The following is a 19,487-nucleotide window of genomic DNA, read 5'->3' as shown; positions in this document are numbered from 1 at the left end:
TACCAACATGGACAGAAACACGGGAGATATCCAAGTAGTTTCAACCTTCCACTTCTCTTCCTGTTTGAAAGAATTTCAGGCTTATAGAAAAAAACACATACATAGTAAAAAAAAATTCCCATCATCCATTCACAGAAAATCACAATGTGTGCCACCTTCCTCTGTCCTCTCTCATCTAGCCTATCTATTGCATTTTAGTTGACCAAAGCCCATTTCCAACTTTGATTACAGGCTATACCAATACAGGGCTAACTGACTTGGTCAGCACTCTTTCCTGTTGACATAAATTCACCAAGGGTCATAGCGGGCTTGAGATGGCAAACCTTAAAATGATGCTGGGAGGGGTGCTGAAGTCCTGTGTGAGGGAAGAGTGTGTCCCATTAAACCAAGATTCAGGTGTGAGGGCCATCCATGATAATCTAAGTCTGGGCAGGTCACCCAAAGGATGTTCTTTACTTCCTCCAAACATTATCATCTGGGACTCTGGCCATTGATGAATTTCAATGGAGTCTGGAGTCTCAATTGTTTACCCTGAGACAGGGTGCGTGGCTGCAGAAGGAACCACAAGTTGAGATCACCTGACCCCACCCAAGAACAAACCAGTCAAAGGAAATTCCTGGCATTTCAAGCACTGTAGACAGAAACACCTGCCAGCGCACAGTCACCAGGAAACCCTAGATGAAAGTCAGCCAATCAGGGGTCTTAAACTTCAGAAACCCCTCATCCTCACCTTTACTACTATAAAACCCTATTCTAATTGAGCTGGGGCTCTCCGGTTATTCCAATATGTTGGACATGCGGAGAGACCGAGTTTGCAAACTTGATTAAAATAAAGGTTCTTTGCTTTTGCATACGGGACTCTTGATTTCCTTGTCGGCTTGCGGGGATTGGGGATTTGGGCATAACACAGGGAGGCCCGTGTTTTGGAATGAGCTTGAATACCAGGTCCGATGGAACTGATCAAACCAAAGCAGTCAGTCACGTTAAGTGCCAGATAATGCAAGTGAAGGTGTAAAGACACCAAAAGGTCCCAGAGGTCAAAGCAGACTCCAGTCCACCTAAGCCAGCCAAACAGGGAACTCTAAAAGCACAGCTGAGCCATGGTCCTGCTCTTACTGCCTGGATAAAGTGAGGATGTGACCACTCCAGGGTATGATTGGGGGGAAGGTTTTTATTGTAGACATGAGGGAGAGTACAGCCAGTGACATCTGGAAGAGTCCAGAGCAATGGAAGCAGTATGTTGAACATGGCCAGCAGAGTGGACCAGGCCATGAGAGGAAAGGGGAGAGGGGAAGACGAGAGAGGTCCAAGAAAGAGGCAAGAGAAGGCCAAGAAGACCAGGGGAACTCCTGGCCCAAATGACAGGGTTGTATAGAAAAGAGAAGCGGAGGGAACAAAAGCCCAGGAGCTGGAGACATTTAGGGTAGGGGTGGGGTGAGAAGAGATGGGAGGAACCAAAGTACTGAGCTAGCCTGAAGGCTAGCAGACAGTTTGGTATGTTAATAGGTACCACAGGTAGCCCTTTACCTGAGTTTCTTTTGCAGCTGACACAGCCTAGTGAAAACTCCCAGGCTGTTACAGTGAAAGCTGCCTCAATTCCCAATAATAGCTAGTTACTTTTTGGTTTTGTTTTTTAAAGATAGGGTCTCTCTTTGTGTAATCAAAAGTGGCTTCCAATTTCCAGTCCTTGTTTCTCAGGTGTAAGAACCACCACACTCAACAATTTTATCTTTTTTTTTTTTTTTTTTTTTTTGGAGACAAAGTTTCTCTGTAGCTTTGGTGTCTGTCCCAGAACTAGCTCTTGTAGACCAGGCTGGCCTCGAACTCACAGAGATCCGGAGATCCGCCTGGGATTAAAGGTGTATGCCACCACCGCCCTACAGCATCTTTTGACAGAAGGAAGCAATGGTTCTCAACCTGTGAGTCCTGACCCTTGCAGGTTGAATGACTCTTTCACAGGGGTCACCTAAGACCATCAGGAAACAGATCTTTACATTACAATTCATAACAGTAGCAAAATTACAGCTATGAAATAGCAATGAAAATAATTTTATGGTGTTGGGGGGGGTCACCACAACATGAGGCAGTTATTAAACAGTCACAGCATCAGGAAGGTTGAGGCCAGGCTGGGCGGTGATGGCACACACCTTTAATCCCAGCACTCCGGAGGCAGAGGCAGGGCGGTCTCTGGGAGTTGGAGGACAGCCAGGGTGAGAAACACTGTCTTGAAAAAACCAATAAAATGAAATAGGAAGGTTGAGAACCTTCAGAAGGCTAACAAAATTTGGCAGAGGGCATTCTCATATCCCAAACAGGAAAGGGACACAACCTAGTAAGTCATCAGTCTCTCAGCCAGTTATGGATCAAAAAAAAAAAAAACTTCTCAAACTCCTATCTAATCTCAAAGCTTACTCCTAAATTCTAGGTTATGAATCCCTCTGATCTTTGGTGCTGTGTTTTTATTAAGCTTGTGAAAAGATTATGGTCTTTATGATGGAACAAGGGGGTAACTGAACTACAGGTAAAGACATATTATATACATTTGTCTCGTCTTTTAATAAATTAAGGTGCAGGACTGGGTGAGATGGCACTCGGAGAGGTTGAGGCAGTAAAGACCGCTGAGAGTTATGGGCTAGAAAATAAGACGCTCTCTCAAAAAGCCCCCCCCCCAAAAAAAACCCAAAAACGAACAAACAAACAAACAAAAAAACAACCAGGGGCTATAGAGATGGCTCAGTGGTTAAAGACATTAGCTCTGGTAGAGGACACGGATACGGTCCCTGGCACCCACGTGGTAGCTCATAACCACGTGTTAACCTGCTCCAGGGGATCTGACGCCCTCCCCCGACTTCCCCCGGCACCAGGCACGCACGTGGTGCACATACGTCCGCTCACGCAAAGTACTCATACATGCAACACAAATGTCAAAAAGAAATAAAAGAGAAAAGAAAACCCCGTCTAACCACACAATGCGCTTCCAGTCCCGCGCAGGACCATCTGGACCTGGCCGGCCGGCCCCCTCCCTTCCCGGCAGCCCTTGCGCGGGGAGGCGGGCCCGTCTGGGAAGCGGCTCGGCTCGGCGGCCCCTTGGCGGGAGGTTTGAAGACCCGGGCACACGCAGAGACTCCATTCCACTCCGGAGTGGGTCTGGGGGGCTGAGAGCGCAGGGTCGCCCTACCGGGCCACCGGACGCTCCGTGGAGGAGGAGGACGCGGGCCCAGCCCGGGGAAGCGACGCGGCGCTGACTAGCGAGCGCCCCGAAGCGGCGGGCCCCAGTCGCCGGGCCCCCGGGTAGCCTCCGGGCCTCCCGGAGGGATCAGGGCTTTGCGGCCGTGTGCCGCGGAGCCTGGAGCAAAGGAGAGGGAAGAGAGGAAGCCGGAGCCTCTTCCACAAACGTAGGGTGCTGAGCCGCCGAGCCTCGGGGGGCTCGGCCTGCGCATGCGCACCTCTCTGCCTTCCTGCCCGGGCACGCTCGGTCCCACCCGCCTGCCTAGTCGGGTCATGGAGGCCTCGGGAGGCGCTGGGGGTTCCTTCCTGAAAGGTGAGGAGACACGCGCATTTGGGTGGAGGTTTGCGTGACCAAGTTTTCTTTGGAAACACTTGCTGGGCCACCAGGGTCCACTCAGACTGGGGTGTCTCACATCCTGGTATCCTCACACCACGGAGTGTGCTCACCCAGGGTCGCGACCACCTGTGTGGACAACCCCTCCGGTTTTCACCATATGCGCTTCACCTCCCTCGGAGTCCCTGCCATGGTACCTGTGTGTACAATCCCCCCCCCACACTCACCCCCCGTGCGTCCTGAGCCGTTGACAGTTGGCAGGAAGATCGGGTCCCATCTTAGCTCTCTGAGAGCCTGGGCCCTTGCGGGGTCAGGAAAAGTATTGGCTTGGTAATAATGGGAGTGGCCTCTCGGTGGGTCCTACTCAGCTGACACCTGTGGAACGGTCCTATTTTTCTCGTGCCAACAACTCCGTTCCTTTTACTAGTAAGGAGATCAAGGCATAGTAGGTCCTCACGGTTGAGCCCCCCCCCCCAATCTGTTCCCAGGCATGACTCCTCAAGCTGAGGGCTGGCGTGTGCTGATGATTGTAGAGTTTGACTTTTAGGAAAGAGATTGGTGTGATGGAACTTGGAGTGGGAGAGCCGAAAGAACAGGCCAGCTGTTTGTACAATTCTGTAACCAGGGGTAACTGTTTTTCTAATACTAGTAGAGTGTTTTGTAACAGAACCAGGTCTTCCTTTTTCTTTGCTCACAGTTACTTAGCCGTGGGACTCCTCCGGGTGGGAAATTGTGTTTGGAGAGAGTCTCTAACCCATGCTAGCCTAGTACTTCTTAGGTAGCCGAGACGGACCTTGAATTTCTGATCCTCCTCCCTGGAGCGGAGATATAGGTGTGGGCTTCCAGGCCTTGTTTTTGTTGGAATAGGCTTAAAACCCAGGACCCAGTGCATGCTAGATAAACAAGTCTACCAGCTGTGCTACATCTGCAGCCCTTCTTCACATGTTAGATGTGAAAAAAAAATGAAGAATAGCAGGTGAGAATCATATGAATCTATTTTCCATCTCCATAATACTTTTTTTTTAGACAAGGTCTCCTGTAGTACAAGCTGGTCTCGAGCTTGCTGCATAGCTGAGGCTGGCCTAGAACTCCTGATCCTCTTGCTTAATCTCTAAATGCTAAGATTACAGACATGTGCTGGTATGCCCAGCTACATAAGCAAAGTTTTATTAGAACAAGGCTATATTGGCTTGTTAACCTCCTGCCTATGCTATAGCCTTGAGACTGAAAGATAGGCTGGTCCAGAAAGCCGGGAGCCGTTAATTAGTTTCTTTACAGAAAGCATAATTCAGGATAATTAAACCCAGATTAGGAAGACTTTAAATACCATGAAAGTAGCAGTGATAATAGTTGGAATAGATTTCTAATAGAAATTTTCATTTTCTAACATAAATAGAGCAAGAGAAAAACCTGTCGAGCAGGGCAGGGGGGAGGTATTGCAATTCTCAGTGTGTATTTCCTGCTAATGTCTGGCTTATTTTCAGATATTGTGGCCTATGTTGAAGTATGGTCTTCCAACGGGACAGAGAATTACTCAAAGACATTTACAAAACAGCTTGAGAATATGGGGGCAAAGGTAAGAAATTAATATCAGAATGATTGATAGCCCGCTGGCTGGCATTTTCTTGTTAGGGGAGCTATTCCTTAGGACATGAAGGACATGGCAGTAGGTGAGCGGTGAGAGCCAAAACGACGACTCCAAACAGGAGTTGGGCAGTAGTTGCTTACAGCGCAGATGTTCTTGGAGGTGTTATATGAGGAGGAATCTGGGAAGAAGCATGGACCTGTCATTGGTTCTGTAAGGACTGGTATTTGGAGTCAAAAGACTAAAGATACAGGAGAATAAGCAGGTTCCTAAGGGAACCGTGTCCTTAGGTGTACTGGAAACATCTCCTAAGCATTTGACTACCCATTTCTGAAGCTTGAGGCCGTCACATGGTGGGTGGTCAAGATCTCCAGGGTCAGGAGAGAATACCGGCCTTACACAGATTCTAGTTAGCATGACTAGTGCTCAAGGAGGTGGCTTTTTGAATATTTAAGGACCAGTGATGGCCTGACCACCAACCCAGGAACAAGAGAGAGAGAGGAAAAATATATCAAGAGAATGTGGAAGAAAGTATGGAAGAATTTAAAAGAGGGGGATTTGGCCAGACAGTGGTCATGCACTCCTTTAATCACAGCACTCAGGAGGGTCTCTGGCCAGCCTGGTCTACACAGTAAGGTCCAGAACAGCCAGAGCTACACAGAGAAACATTGTTTAAAAACAACAACAAAAAGGTGGGGATTCAGAACAACAGAGCCTCAAGAAAAAGGTAAGATATACTTGAGGTTTGAAAATTGCGAGGTGATTGTCTTAGTTTACTTCCCCATTATAGGGGTAAAGGGGTTCCAGGTGAGAAGGAATCCTGACTTAGGAGGAAACGGAGACAGTGAACAGAGACTGCTCTAGTGTGCTTACTTATTTATTGGTCCTCAGGCTGGGTGAAGTGGATAAAGTGGGTGGCAGGATAACTCAAGACAGAGTAAGCATTGGTGTTAGAGCAGTACCTGCCTTGCTTAGCCACACTAATCCATGTGAAGTAAGGTCAAAGGCTTAGAGTAGTCTGCACAGATGCACCGCCACCTGCAATGGAGTTAAAGCCAATATAACCATTGTATAAAAAGAAAATCTGTACATTGAAAATGTATGTAATCACAGAGCGTCATAGCTTAGCAGTGTGTGTGGCGCAGTGACTCTTGGGACTGACTGAAAATTGTTATTGTTTGCATCATGAGATATGATGCATATCCTACAGTTCATAGCCAGATTAACAGCATACCATGCCTACTGACAGTACATCACTTTCCTACCACCTCAGAGTAAACCATGATAAACCAGGGACTTTCTGTGTGGAAGGAGGGTCAACCTGTTTTTCACTGAAGAGGCCCAGCCCGTTTTGTTACACTGGCACGTGGAGTACCAAGAGGAGTCCCTCTTTAGGAGTCAGTGTGTGAATTCTGGTTCGTGCCTCTGTCCAGATGCAGTCTGTGGCAGCCCAGCGCAGGGTGTGGGATTTTAGCAGCTGCTCCTCCGGTGTAAGGCTCATAGGTGCTGCTTATTGTCTGCTAACGTGAAAGCCTGGGAGAGAGTGTCCCTAGGGAGTGGGCTGGGCTCTTTCTGGCTGCCTTGAGAATGGCTGTGCACAAAAGGAACAGCTGTGCGCTGTTAAAACTCCTACTATATAGGGCTGTGAAATTTGTGATGAAACCCAAGAGCAGCCAGCTGTCCTTTGTGTTATGTTCCTTTTGTGCTGGGGTAGAACTCTTGACCTCACGCATAACTAGTATACTATCGCTGAGCTAGGTCCCCAGTGTCTTCTGTTTTGGAAAGGCAATCATTTAAAAGAGATTTTCAGTGTATGGGTGAAGGAAAGAGCACATGGCATACGTGTGGTCAGAAGACAACTTGAGGCTGTTGCCTACCCCAGGGCCTGGGGAACACCCATATGTCATCAGGGTTGGTGGTACCAGTGCTTCCCTTTACCCACTGAACCAGGTCACCAGACCCCAGATGTTTTGTTCTTAATCTCTTCCTTTTTTAATCTGCTTTCATATTTCCAGTGTACAGCACTTTCTCGGGAAGATAAAAATCCAAGACCCCCAAGATGCCTGAACCTACAGACAAAACCCTATCTATGCATACATACCCATGAGCCTGGCCCAGCTACTTGAGAGAATGAGGCAGATAGCCAAGTTGAAGGTACCTTATCAGATCCTGTATCACAATTTAAAAAAATAAAATAAGAAAGGGTTGTTCATCTAGGTATAAAATTTAGTAGCAGAAAATCTGCCTGGCATGCTGAAGACCATAGGCTCAAGCCTCCCCAGTGCTGGGATTACAAGCATCTACCACCATGTCTGACTTTTTACACAGGTTCAGGGAATCAAACTTGTAGTTGGTTTTTGGTTTTGTTTTTATTTGTGTTTTTAGCTCTTTTACTCTTTTGGGGGCCCACCCCCCAGCTCCCAAATAAAAATACACATGGAGGCTTATTACTACTTATGAATGTTTGGCCTTAGCTTGGTTTGTTTCTTGCTAGCTTTCTTAAATTATCCCATCTATACCTCTTGCCTCTGGGCTTTTATCCACCCTGTTCTGTATACCTTTCTTTACCTCTTACTTGTGGCTTGCTGTGTAGCTGGGTGGCCTCTGATGTCCTCCTCTTCTTGTCCCTTCTCTTTTTTCCAGATTTCTCTGCCTGCCAGCCCTGCCTATCCTTTCCGGCTGTCCAGCTATCAGTATTTTAGACAGGCAAAGTATCACAGCTTCACAGAGTTAAACAAATGCAACACATCTTTGTATCACAAATGTTCCACAGTCTAAATAAATGTAACACATCTTAAAATAACATTCCACAACACAAACTGAGGACATCAATGTTTGCAAAGCAGTCACTTCACTTGCTGAGCCATCTCCCCAGTTCCAAAAAGCATATTTTTATGAATCTACTTGATTAATATTTTAGCTGATTGTAAAATGTTAGCTTGCCCTCTTTTCCCTTGAAGGAATATTTTCATTACCTTTTCGACACAAAATCTCACTGTGTTACAATCCTCAACCTCATAGTGAAGATTCTCCTACCTCAGTCCCTGAAGTGCCACCATGCCTGGCTTCTACATTTTTTTCTGACTTCAGATTGCTATTGGTAGTGTCTGATATAGTTGTAATTTCTTGTTGTTTGCAGTTGGTCTTGTCTCCATCTTCTCACCCATTTCCACCTTTCAACATTTGTCTTTATTCTAGATATTCTTTTAATTCCATCATTTTATATCAGCTTAACAGAATTTAAAGTCATCTGACAGGAGGGAACCTCAGTTAGAAAATGCCCCCATAAGATCAGACTGTAGGTAGGCCTGTAGGGTATTTTCTTAATTAGTGATGGATGGAGGAGGACCCAGTCACTGTGAAAGGTGTCACTCTGGGCTGGTAGTCCTGGGTTATATAAGAAAACAGGCTGAGCAAGCCAGGGGGAGTAAACCCGTAAGCAGCACTCCACTGTGGTCTCTGCATCAGTGCCTGCCTCCAGGTTCCTGCTCTGTTTTAGTTCCTGTCCTGACTTCCTTCAGTGATGAATAGTGATGAACCGTAAGACAAACCAGTTGGGCAGTGGTGGTGCATGCCTTTAATCCCAGTGCTCGAGAGGCAGAAGCAGGCACATCTCTGAGGTCAAGGTTAGCCTGGTCTATAGAGTGAGTTCCAGAACAGCCAGGGCTACACAGAGAAACCCTGTCTATGGGGGGAGGGAGAGAAAGACAAACCCTTTCCTCTCCAAGCTGCTCTGGTCATGGCTCTTTGTTTCCAGCAGCAATAGTTAGTAACCTCAGCTAGAATGGATATGATTTCTGCTTCGTCTCCCCTATTTGTTTGTTTTAGCCCCATAACCTGGCTGCAGGGTCATGAGCTGTGCTTCTTTTGACCCTGCCTTTCCCTGTTGTCTATTTCCTGTGTGCTCTGTTGCTGGGGAGGTTTTCTTTACTCGGCTGTCTACAGTTTCTATGGAATTTTTTCCCCATTCTTAAATTTTAGTAACTCTTCAGGTCTTGGCCCCTTTGAAATATCTGATTTTATCACAAAATATTGCATCTTCTCAAGATACTGATTTTAACTTAATCAGATATGTATTCTCCTTGCTGTTTGTTTCCTCCAAATTATACTGTTTCTCTTTAATGTAGAGGGATTTCCATTTATTTATTTATTTATTTACTTACTTACTTGTTGTGAAAGGGTCTTAGGTACTCAGGCTGTGTAGCAGAAGATGGCCTTGACTGTATGGTTCTCCTGTCTCCACCAGAACACCAGGGTTACAGGTGTTTTCTCCGATATCTAGTTTTTTAAAGTGATGGGAGGATAGAACCCAGTTTTTTGTGTGTCCAGTCAAGTACTCTACCAACTATGCCCATAGCCCAATATGGAAAGTTTAAAAGACATTTAAGGCGCCTGTGCCTATCTATGTGCACATAAGCCACAACTCATGTGGAGGTAAAGGATGAAGAGGGTTTTGAAGGATCCTTGTTGTGTCTCCCAGTCTTTCCAGCTGTAAATAGGTGGTGCCTCCTCCTGTCCACTTCTCTTTTCCTGTTCCTTTATCCTTGGGGTCTTCTGGTTTGTCCTGTCCCCTTCTCTTTATCCTTGAAGACTTCCTACTCTGTTCTGTGCTTGGAAGCTTTATTGTGGGAATAAGAGTGCCATGAGTCAGAGCTTTATTGTGGGGCAAGGGTGACACAAGCAGAGGTTTACTGGGGGGTAAGGGTGACCTGAGTGCTCATCTTCATTCTGACTGCAGCAGATGTATTTTGGTGGGGAGAGGTTGAGACAAGGTCTCACTTTGGAACTCCAGCTGTCCTTGAACTCTCTATGTGGGCCAGACTGACCTTCAACTCAGAGATCCTCCAGCTTCTGCCTCCTGAGTGCTGGGTGCTGGAATTAAAGCTGTGTACCATCATGCCATACAAAAGCATCATTCTACATTAACTGCAGTATTTTTTCTGGTGTATTCTGAGAAGTGAAATTCTGGGGTAAGGATTTTGATCATTTCATTTTGACAAATTTTGAACAGTGCTCTTTTTAATCATTTTATTTAAGAAATTAGGAAAAGAGGGCAATGAGAATTTGATTTTTGAATTTTGTCCACAGGTTTCAAAAACTTTCAACAAGCAAGTGACCCATGTCATCTTCAAAGATGGATATCAAAGCACCTGGGACAAAGCCCAGAAAATAGGGGCAAAGCTGGTTTCCGTCCTCTGGGTTGAAAAGTAAGTAGTTGACCTCTATTTTTCTCCTGTAGTTTTCGAAGATTGGTAAAATTCTCCTTTTAGTGCTTTGCCTAGGTCATAGAATTTGGTAATATTTGGTTTTCATCTTTTCTCAACCTTCTATGGAGGCAAGTGCCTTAATATCTTTAATTAAGCCTCAGCTTCTGCAGCTGAAAAATGGGTGAAATGCTGATTCTATGTAGAGGGAAGGTATGTGTGAAGGCCTAAGGCAGTGGTGTGCCTTGGCTGTGCAGGAGATATGGAGTGTGACCGAGCACAGTGTGTTGTTACCTAATGTGGCTGTTGACACAGACCTTCATGGCTAGAGTTCATCTTTTCACCAGGAAGCTGTAGACCTCAGGTGTCTGCGACTTATTTCTTTTGAGATGTTCTTGGCCCGTATGTGGCCATCCCCTTCCTACGTTCACATGACATTCCCTCTGTTTATGTTTCTGTCCTCATTTTCTCTTAGAAGGTTATCAGTCACATTGGGTTAGGCCTTCAGCAATGACTTTCCTTACCTCAGATACTTCTTTAAATATCCTGTCTCCAAATGCAGTCCCTTTGCCGTTTTGTTAGGAATACAATTGTGTGGAGTTTAATGACAATCCAGCCATCAAAGGGAAGTTTAGGTGGGAGCTGAAGTCAGTAAGTCAGGTGCCCAGTGTGGAGGCTCTTGTGGGGGTGACATGGAATTGTGCTTTGAGACTGAGGTTAGTGGAAGCTGACAGTGATGAGGAGCCATTGAAAGTTCAGATCAGACCAGGACAGTAAGCAGTGTGGTAGTGAGGACTGACCAGTTCAGGATTTAAAAGCAACAACAACAACAAGTAACTAGTGCGTTTGTGTGTGTAAGGCTCTCTGTGTACACATGTGGGATTGCTGAGGACGACTGTTCATTGCCTGATGTAGTCGGACTCTGCGGAACCAAAAAGATGGCATTGGCTGAGATTGCAGAGGCTCTAGAGAACTGGGGCTAGTAGCTATCGAGATGTGTAGAATCAGATGTCAGATACCTACTAGACCTTACTGCAGAGGTGACGGGTGAGTGGGTGAACAAGGCAACTAAAATGGGGAGTTTCCTGTACTGGGGCTGTTAATTAAAGCTGTGTACTAAACATGAGCCTGAGTAAGCAGAAGGAGGAGGAAAAAAGTTGGATGTGTCTGGGTCTGGACATCAGGCTGAGAGGAATGGGGGAAGGACACTGAAGAGTGGAGTGTTGAGTGGCCATGCTGCTTAGTTTCCAGAAACGAATGGACCTTTTATTTGGGAAAACACAATGAACTATCTGTACCCACAATACTTCTGACCTCAGATGTGTGGGGTCTTTCCTTTACCGGGCAAGTAAGTTAGTTACAAGTTCACTTAGAACAAGCTGGATGTCCAACAGCTCAGTTATGACACTCTACCTGGACTTGGGGTCAGATCGCACAAGGTAGGGACTCAGTCCTTCAGGTCTGCACTGACTTGAGATGGCAGTCATAAGTTCAGGCCTTCGCCACTTCTGTCCCACCAGCTATGAACAGGGTTTCCATTACTCCCTTCTTGAGTTGATGGTTTGTTCTAATAGCTCACATTATTCAAGGAAGAACTCTTGCATCTTTCCTGGATGCATCTGTAAGGACTCCCCTGACCTCCCTGGTCTGTCAGGACTCTCCTCACCTCCCTGGTCTGTCAGGACTCTCCTCACCTCCCTGGTCTGTCAGGGCTCTCCTCACCTCCCTGTCTGTCAGGGCTCTCCTCACCTCCCTGTCTGTCAGGGCTCTTCTCACCTCCCCTGGTCTGTCAGGACTCTCCTCACCTCCCCTGGTCTGTAAGGGCTCTCCTCACCTCCCCTGGTCTGTCAGGGCTCTCCTCACCTCCCCTGGTCTGTCAGGGCTCTCCTCACCTCCCCTGGTCTCTGTCAGGGCTCTCCTCACCTCCCTGGTCTGTCAGGGCTCTCCTCACCTCCCTGGTCTGTCAGGCTGCTCTCCTCAGGTCACCAGTTTGTTACAAAGGGTGCTTCTCAGGAACTACCAAGTAGAAGAGATGCACACAGGGTTCTTGTGCCTGAAGCCCCCATACCCTCTTAGAGGGTGCCACCTTCTCTGTATATTAGAATACCTGAAAGCTCATCCAACACCCTTGCTGGCTTGTATAGGACTGAATCTTTACTGTTCCCATTTTTTTAAACTTTTTTTGAGGGGGAGGTTTGAGACAGGGTTTTTCTGCAACTTTGGAGGCTTCCTGGAACTAGCTCTTGTAGACCAGGCTGGCCTCGAACTCACAGAAATCCCCCTGCCTCTGCCTCCTGAGTGCTGGGATTAAAGGCGTGCACCACTACCGCCCGGCCACTGTTCCCATTTTTGGAGGTATGTGAGTAGCGTAGAGGTTTTAGCCTCAAATTCTCAATTGGTCCTTCCAGGCTAGCCAGGTTCCCACCATAAAACCAGTCATTAGAAACTTAACTGACTATTATAAACAATAAAAGAATAATATTCAGGAATTTAGAGGGTAGAAGCTGTGTGACAGGCACTGGGACAGTAATCACGTAGATTTCAAATTATTATACATACATTTGTTCTAGACCAGTTTTGGGGTTACAGCAAAATAGGTCAGAAAGTGTAATGTTGATATTTCTACCTATGCCCTGAACTTCACACACAAATAATTATCCCATATTCAAAATGCTTGAGGCAAGAAGTGTTCTCAGATTTGGGGATATTTGCATCGATTTATTGGATGATCATCTCGAATATTAAAATCTGCAAAGTTTAAAAGCCCAGTTTTAGGCACTAGGTGGAATGTTTACCTAAGTTAATACTATCTCAAAATTTTAAAAAAAGGAAAGTAATTTCAGGCTTCAAATAAGACTGTTCAACCATAAACTACTGAACTCAGGTCATTTCATGTGCCTAATGATTCTGCCCACTTTTACATTACTGTTGTATGTTTTACATCTATGTGCACCCAGTCTTTCACAACATCACGTATCATTTTTTCATTGAACAGTTGCCTATATCCATATGCTAAATATAGTAAGACAGCCTCTCATCCATTTACAAACATACATATAGGTACTGTTCTTGTTGATACTCACTCATTCCCGAAGAATGCAGTTTTCTCAAGTATTTTCTTTAAATAATTTTTATTTTATATATATATGAATTATATATAAATATTTGTTATATTGTAAATATTTTCTTTTTTTATTTATTATTTATACGATGTTCCTCCTGCCTGCACACTGCACACCAGATGAGGGCACCATATCTCATTATAGATGGTTGTAAGTCACTATGTGGTTGCTGGAATTGAACTCAGACCTCTGGAAGAACAGCCAGTGCTCTTAACCTCTGAGCCACCTCTCCAGCCCCTGTAAATATTTTCCTATTGTAAACTCTCTTGTGAGGTTATTTGTGTGTTCTGGTGGTAAGAGCTTTGTCACGCATGTTGTTTGCAAACCTGTTTTAGTTTATACGTAGCCTCCGCTTCTTCAATTGTATTCCTTTACACAGAAACTTTTTTGATGGTTTTTCTTTGTTTCCTCTGCTTTGATTGTCATCCTTAGGAAATCATTGCCAAATCCAGACCACACAAATTTGTATCTCTGCTTCCTTTTAAGGGGTCTTAATGGATTATGTGCTGTCTTTAGTCTGTGTTCTACTCTGAGTGAATGTAAATGGCAAAGGAGGGTTCTACCTGTGTTGTTTTGCATGTGGGCAGGTAGATGCCCCAACACCATTGTTTGAAAAGATTGATGTTTTTGGACCCATTGGTGAAAATTGGTTAATATCATAGATTTATATCCAGACTCTCAGTTACCCTTATCTTCTCTTCATTTTAATTGCTATTTATTTATTTGTGTGTGGGAGGGGGTGGTACTTGTGTGGGTATGCTTATGCCATGGCACACAAATACTAATCAGAGGACAACTTGTAGGGGTCTGTGCTCTCTTACAATCACGTGGGTTCTGGGAATGGAACTCAGATCATCACTCTTGGTGCCAAGTGTCTTTATAGTCTGAGCCATCCCAAAGAAATATATAGTGGAGCAATCCTAACATATTTGTACATAGAGATCTATCCCACTTTTTAAAAATAACTTTTCGAAATTTTATTTTTATTACATGTATTTACGTATATGAGTGTGTAGATTCACAATGTGTGTATAGTGCTCACAGAAGTCAGAAGAGACCATTGGACCCCCTGAAACTGGAGCCATGGATGTTTGTGAGGTACCCTGTGGGTGCTGGAAACTGAATCCAGGTCCTCTGCAAGAACAACATGTGTCCTTCACACTGAGCCGTGGCTGCAGACCTTGTCCCATGCTCTTACATAAAATAATACTTTATATGACAGGTTGTGGCTCAGTTGGTAGAGTGTTTGCCTAGCATGCACAGAACCCTGGATTGACCTCCCCCACCAAGCGCAGTATAAAGTGGGGCTGTGTTGCATGTATGTAATCCTGTTATTCTACCTGGGGGTCATAATCTTTGCCCCAAGTCAGGTCTGGCCATGTGAACTCAATAAACCAATCAAAAGAGCCAAATTAATACTGAGAAACAAAAAAATGGTGATCATGAAAAGATTAAGACACTTTGTGGGTGTCTGTCCCTCAAAGTGAGCTGACTCCTAGTGGAGGGTAAAGGTGAATGTTCCCAGCAGCTGCTGGAGTCATTTCACTGCAGGGGCATTTCTTCTTTCTGCCTTAGCTTGCCCGTTTCAGTTGCTTTTTTTCTATACTTGGTGAAGCAGGAAAACATGTTTTTACATCGAGTAAACCTGCTTTCTGCTTTTAAGTTGTCTCTTTTATTTGGCTTATGGAGTTCTAGTTTCGAACACAGGTTGTAACCCCCAAGTTTTATAACAATCCCAGCATTCCCAGACGAGGGTTTGAGCTATGGAGTAGGGTGTAGAGGCAGGAGAAGGATCAGAGTTCGAGGTCATCCTTTGCTACACAGGAAGAACTGTTTGAGGCCCTGTGCGATGTGTAAGACCCAATCACTAAAAATGGGGGGGGGGGGCGGGGAGCTTTGTATTAGAGATGCAGGAAATAGCATAACTGGTCTGATATGACATTTTTATTTAATTCCCTTTTCCAGCCAGAATCAGTGTGATATGGAACCTCTGGACACTACTGTTCTCTAGATACATGTCTTTCTGCAGGTTTAAATGCCATCAATGGAGTTTTTAGCTCAAAGGAACTTACTTATTGTGATTTGTGGTAAATGCTGCCAAATTTTCCTGGAAAGAATGCCTTAATTTACACTCTTTCTAGTAATATAAAAAGATATGTCTTCATTTGTAAGTAAAAAGTATTGTTTTTATTCTTGTTTTTCCTGATTTTAAGTGAGCTGAGATGACCTTTTAATCACGGGTGTGGCTTCTCTTTTAACTGCCTGGAGTCGCTTACCAGTTTTTCACTGACTAGCCATAAGTGTGGAGTCTGTTGAGTACCAGGTTTTAGACTGTAACAGTCTCTGATGAAAATGACCTTTCCTTTGGAGAAAAGAAAATTCTGTATCTAAGAAAACAAAAAATGAAGCCAGAATAATTAATGATCAGCCTGGCTCTCATCCTCTGGGTCTTTCGGAGAAAGTTGAGCATAAGTTAAAATTTTAAAACAGTCACTAAAACATAAAAAAAAAAAATGAAATGCATCCATTAGCTTTTGTCAGCCTGCTAAAGTAGGTCTAAGACTGCTGCAGGTCCAGGACCTAGGCCTGTGGAAGAGTAACTCTTTATGGTTGGTGTGGCTGGCAGCATAATGGTGTGCAAGAAGAGCATGAGAAACCTGTAGTGACCTTTTCCCAAGCCGTGTGGGACAGAAGTGGTGATCAGCAAATACACTGCTGGAAGACTCTTCGGCTGGCTGCCCCTAGCATGTGCCTCCTCTTAGAAGAGGTAGGGTGGGCTATAGGGGACATTAGGCTTACAGAAGGTAAGAGAGTGATTTGGTTTCTAATGTGACATGAGGAAAGATGGACCTGGCAAACTTCATGACTTAGCAGACACTCTAATATTTCTACAAATGCCCTTTCTTTGCACAATTACATAATTACATTTTCTCGTTCAGTTACAGTCTCCTCCAATGAGATTCTAAGAACATAATCCCACATCCTGCAGATTCAGGTCTGGATCCACAGCCTGGGGAGAGATGGAGACTGGTGCACAGCCTCTCTGTTTTGTTCTGATCCTCACTGGGTACAGCCTGGTTTTTAGTACCCAGAACTCAGGTCCCAGTTCAGATCCACTGTGTTTTTCTCTGCTCAGAGACTCTTCAAACAGACTTTCCTGTGTTTTTCCTTGTGTCCCAGGACTGGGTGCTAGCCAAGTGAATTTTGAGATGTGTCCAATACCTAATCCTAATGCAATATGTTTGTGTTAGAAAATGATACTCTGCTACTTAGGTGCCTCACAGACTGGTTTAGGGGGTAAAGGGCAACAAGTTTGGAGGAGGTGAAGGAGCAGCAGGCCTGGCCCTGGTGAGGGAGTAGGAAAGAAGCAGCTGCAGCCTCCCTCAGCTCTGAATTGGCTACAACTGGTGTTGTCAGGACTGCCTTGTGGCCACTAGATGGGGTGCTAATGTTACCATTAGAAGTCTACTAGGAAGCATTTTCTGTTAATCATATTGAGGGGGTGCCAGATAAATGGGAGGCTTTTGATTATTAGTGGAGTTTGGCTTTATTATTTTAATTACAGGTCTGTGTGGGTAGGTGCGTGTGAGTTACCCAGGGAGGCCAGAGGCATCAGCTCTGCTTCGAGTTAAGTTACAGCTGGTTGTAACTTAGCTGACAGGCTCTGGGAATCAAGGTCCAGTCCACCGGAGAAACATTACATGCACTTAACTACTGACTCATCTCTCTAAACCTTGTTTTTGTTTTTGACAAAACAAGGTCTCACTTGGGCTACATCCCAAGCTGTTCTGGAACTCACTATGTAGAGCATGCTGGCCTTGAACTCACAGAGATCCACCTGCTATTAATTCACATGCCTAGTTCAATGTGAGTTTTTACTGAGTAGCTTCATACCTTAGCACGTGTGTGAACATGCAAGTCCCTTGCCTAGATTTATGATATTGGCATCATGTTTCACTTCATGTGGAAACTGACCGAATTCCAAATCTGAGCTTGAATGTACATCCTGTCACTCTGATAGGTGAGTTCTTGAGATGCTTATTCTAAAGTTAGATTAGACATGTCTTCTGTAAGTATGTCACCTAGACCAGGCACAAATTTTGCTGATAATGAATCAAGCCTTCCCGAAACTATTAGCTATAGAACATATTTAGTAATTTTATAAATTTGGGCAGATGGTCTGTGAGCTAAACTTAGTTTGTAAACCAGAAGGGAGGTGACAGTGCTTACACACCAGAGCTGTGCAGATATGTCCAATGTAGCTGACCTTGTCCTTATGGTGACCAGGATAGTCTGTATGTGCTAATAGGGTCTGTAGTTTCAGTTTCTCTTATGTTCATGAGTCCCAACTGTTTCTCTCCTTCTACTGACATTTTTCTTGAGTGAGAACAAGCTGGTGAGAACTCAGGATTAAGCTCAGCTGGGTAGAGAAGAAGTGCCCAAGGGACATCACTTCCCTCCTGAGCTCTCCCACGGCTCTTACTGCCTTTGTTTGTCTGTCTGTTTTCCCTTTCATCTCCAGCCCCTCTCATCTCACCGTGTGTCTGTAGCTCAGGCTGGCCTTCAGCTTGCAGCAGTCTTCGCCTCTGTCTTCCAAGTGTTGAAATCGTGCGCGTGAGTCAGTACACCCTGCTCTTCTGTCAGGACCATTCTGAAGCTGTGGGCTTCGGGAGCCTTAGGTGATGGGATTGTTTCTTAAAACCAGCTTTGTACATGTATGCCTTAAACCAAGTATGGTGGCTTATGTCTGTAACACTAGCTCTTGAGAAGCTGAGACAGGAGGACCACTGAGACTTCAAGGCTTGATTTTGCTATATGACTAGTTCCAAACAGCCTGAGGTACAATGTGAGACCTTGTCTCAAAATACAGGTGTTTTATAACCCCTTAAGTACCACTTGCCCCTTTGCAGTCAACTTGCTTCTCCACAGCTCCCCGCCCCAGAGCAGCCTCTTGTCTGGACTCTGTAGCCAGAAGTTAGTTTCCCTGCTGTAGGGTTTCAGGCAGATGGACTCTTCTAGCATGCATTGCTTGGCTTCCTTCAGCCATGTGATATTTTAGAGATTTCTCCATGCCTTCTGCAGCAATAGTTTCCTTCGGTTGTTTAGCCAAGCAGTATCTATTGCATGTACATACCACAAAGTGTTTGCCAGTGGTAGAAACTTGAACAGTTTTCCATTTTTGGTTACTATGAATGAAGTTGCCATGGAGATTTGTGTTTGTGCCTTTCTGTGTTTTCATTTCTCGTGGTTTATGACCCAAACAAGGTGGCCGCGTGGTTTCACGTTCCTCCAACAGTGTGAGTGTCCTTTTGTTCTGAGCTTTCACCCACACTTGGGATTTAGCGACTAGGCGTGGATATATAGCAGTCTCTCATACATTCTAATTAACATACCATACAATTTGCAGTGGAAGTATCCAGTTCACTGCTTTTAAACATACTCAGAGCTGTGCAGCCATTGCCACAGTGTTAAACTATTTTGTACCTTGATTTGAAGCCTTACCCTTCAGCCATCATTTTCCATACCTACAGCCTCAGCAACTCTGCCTTTATAGTTTCCCAGTTATGAACATTGTGCATAAATGCAGTCACATTGTATGGAGCACCTGAGGTTACTTCTTAGCAAGGTCCTTCATGTTGTCATTTTTATTTGCTTCCTTTTTCTGACCAAATAACATTCAATTAGATGGATGTATGCATGCACACACACACAGTAAGGAAAGGACTCGAGCATTACAGGGCTTGGGGAGCAGCTCAGCTTCTTTTCTGTTGCTGTGCTAGAAATACCCTGACAGAGCAACTTAGGGAGCAGAGGTTTGTTGGACTCAATTTCAGGGTACAGTTCACTGTGGCAGACGGGTCACAGCAGCAGGGATGAGAGAGTTGGCCCTATTACATCCACAGTCGACGTGAGCAATCAGTGCACGTGTGCTGGTGCTCAGCCTGCCCTCCCCGTTTCACACAGTCCAGATCCCTGCTCAGGGCATGGTCTCGTCCACAATTAAGGTGGGTCTT

General features: G+C 45.1%; 1 protein-coding gene across 6 annotated transcripts in view; it reads left to right on the top strand.

Annotated features, from left to right (window-relative positions):
- Positions 1-3,050: 3,050 nt before the first annotated feature.
- Positions 3,051-19,487, top strand: part of Mcph1 (microcephalin 1) — a 194,206-nt gene continuing 177,769 nt past the window's right edge. For 3 of the 6 annotated variants that reach the window (XM_087901116.1, XM_087901113.1, XM_087901112.1), the window contains exons 1-3: positions 3,051-3,541; positions 5,047-5,138; positions 10,236-10,354. In XM_087901116.1, the coding sequence (XP_087757242.1) occupies positions 3,439-3,541; positions 5,047-5,138; positions 10,236-10,354 (314 nt within the window). In that variant the 5' untranslated portion in view covers positions 3,051-3,438. Of the gene's footprint in view, positions 3,542-3,833; positions 3,893-3,969; positions 3,989-4,122; positions 4,539-5,046; positions 5,139-10,235; positions 10,355-19,487 lie in introns of those variants that run through there. The other 3 variants (XM_087901114.1, XM_087901115.1, XM_085680686.2) reach the window with 3 other exon arrangements.

This window comes from Myodes glareolus, chromosome 23, assembly GCF_982192425.1.
Source record: "Myodes glareolus chromosome 23, mMyoGla1.1, whole genome shotgun sequence".
Taxonomy (NCBI): domain Eukaryota; kingdom Metazoa; phylum Chordata; class Mammalia; order Rodentia; family Cricetidae; genus Myodes; species Myodes glareolus.
The sequence above is the reverse complement of the archived record's forward strand: the minus strand, read 5'-3'. Positions and strand labels throughout refer to the sequence as shown.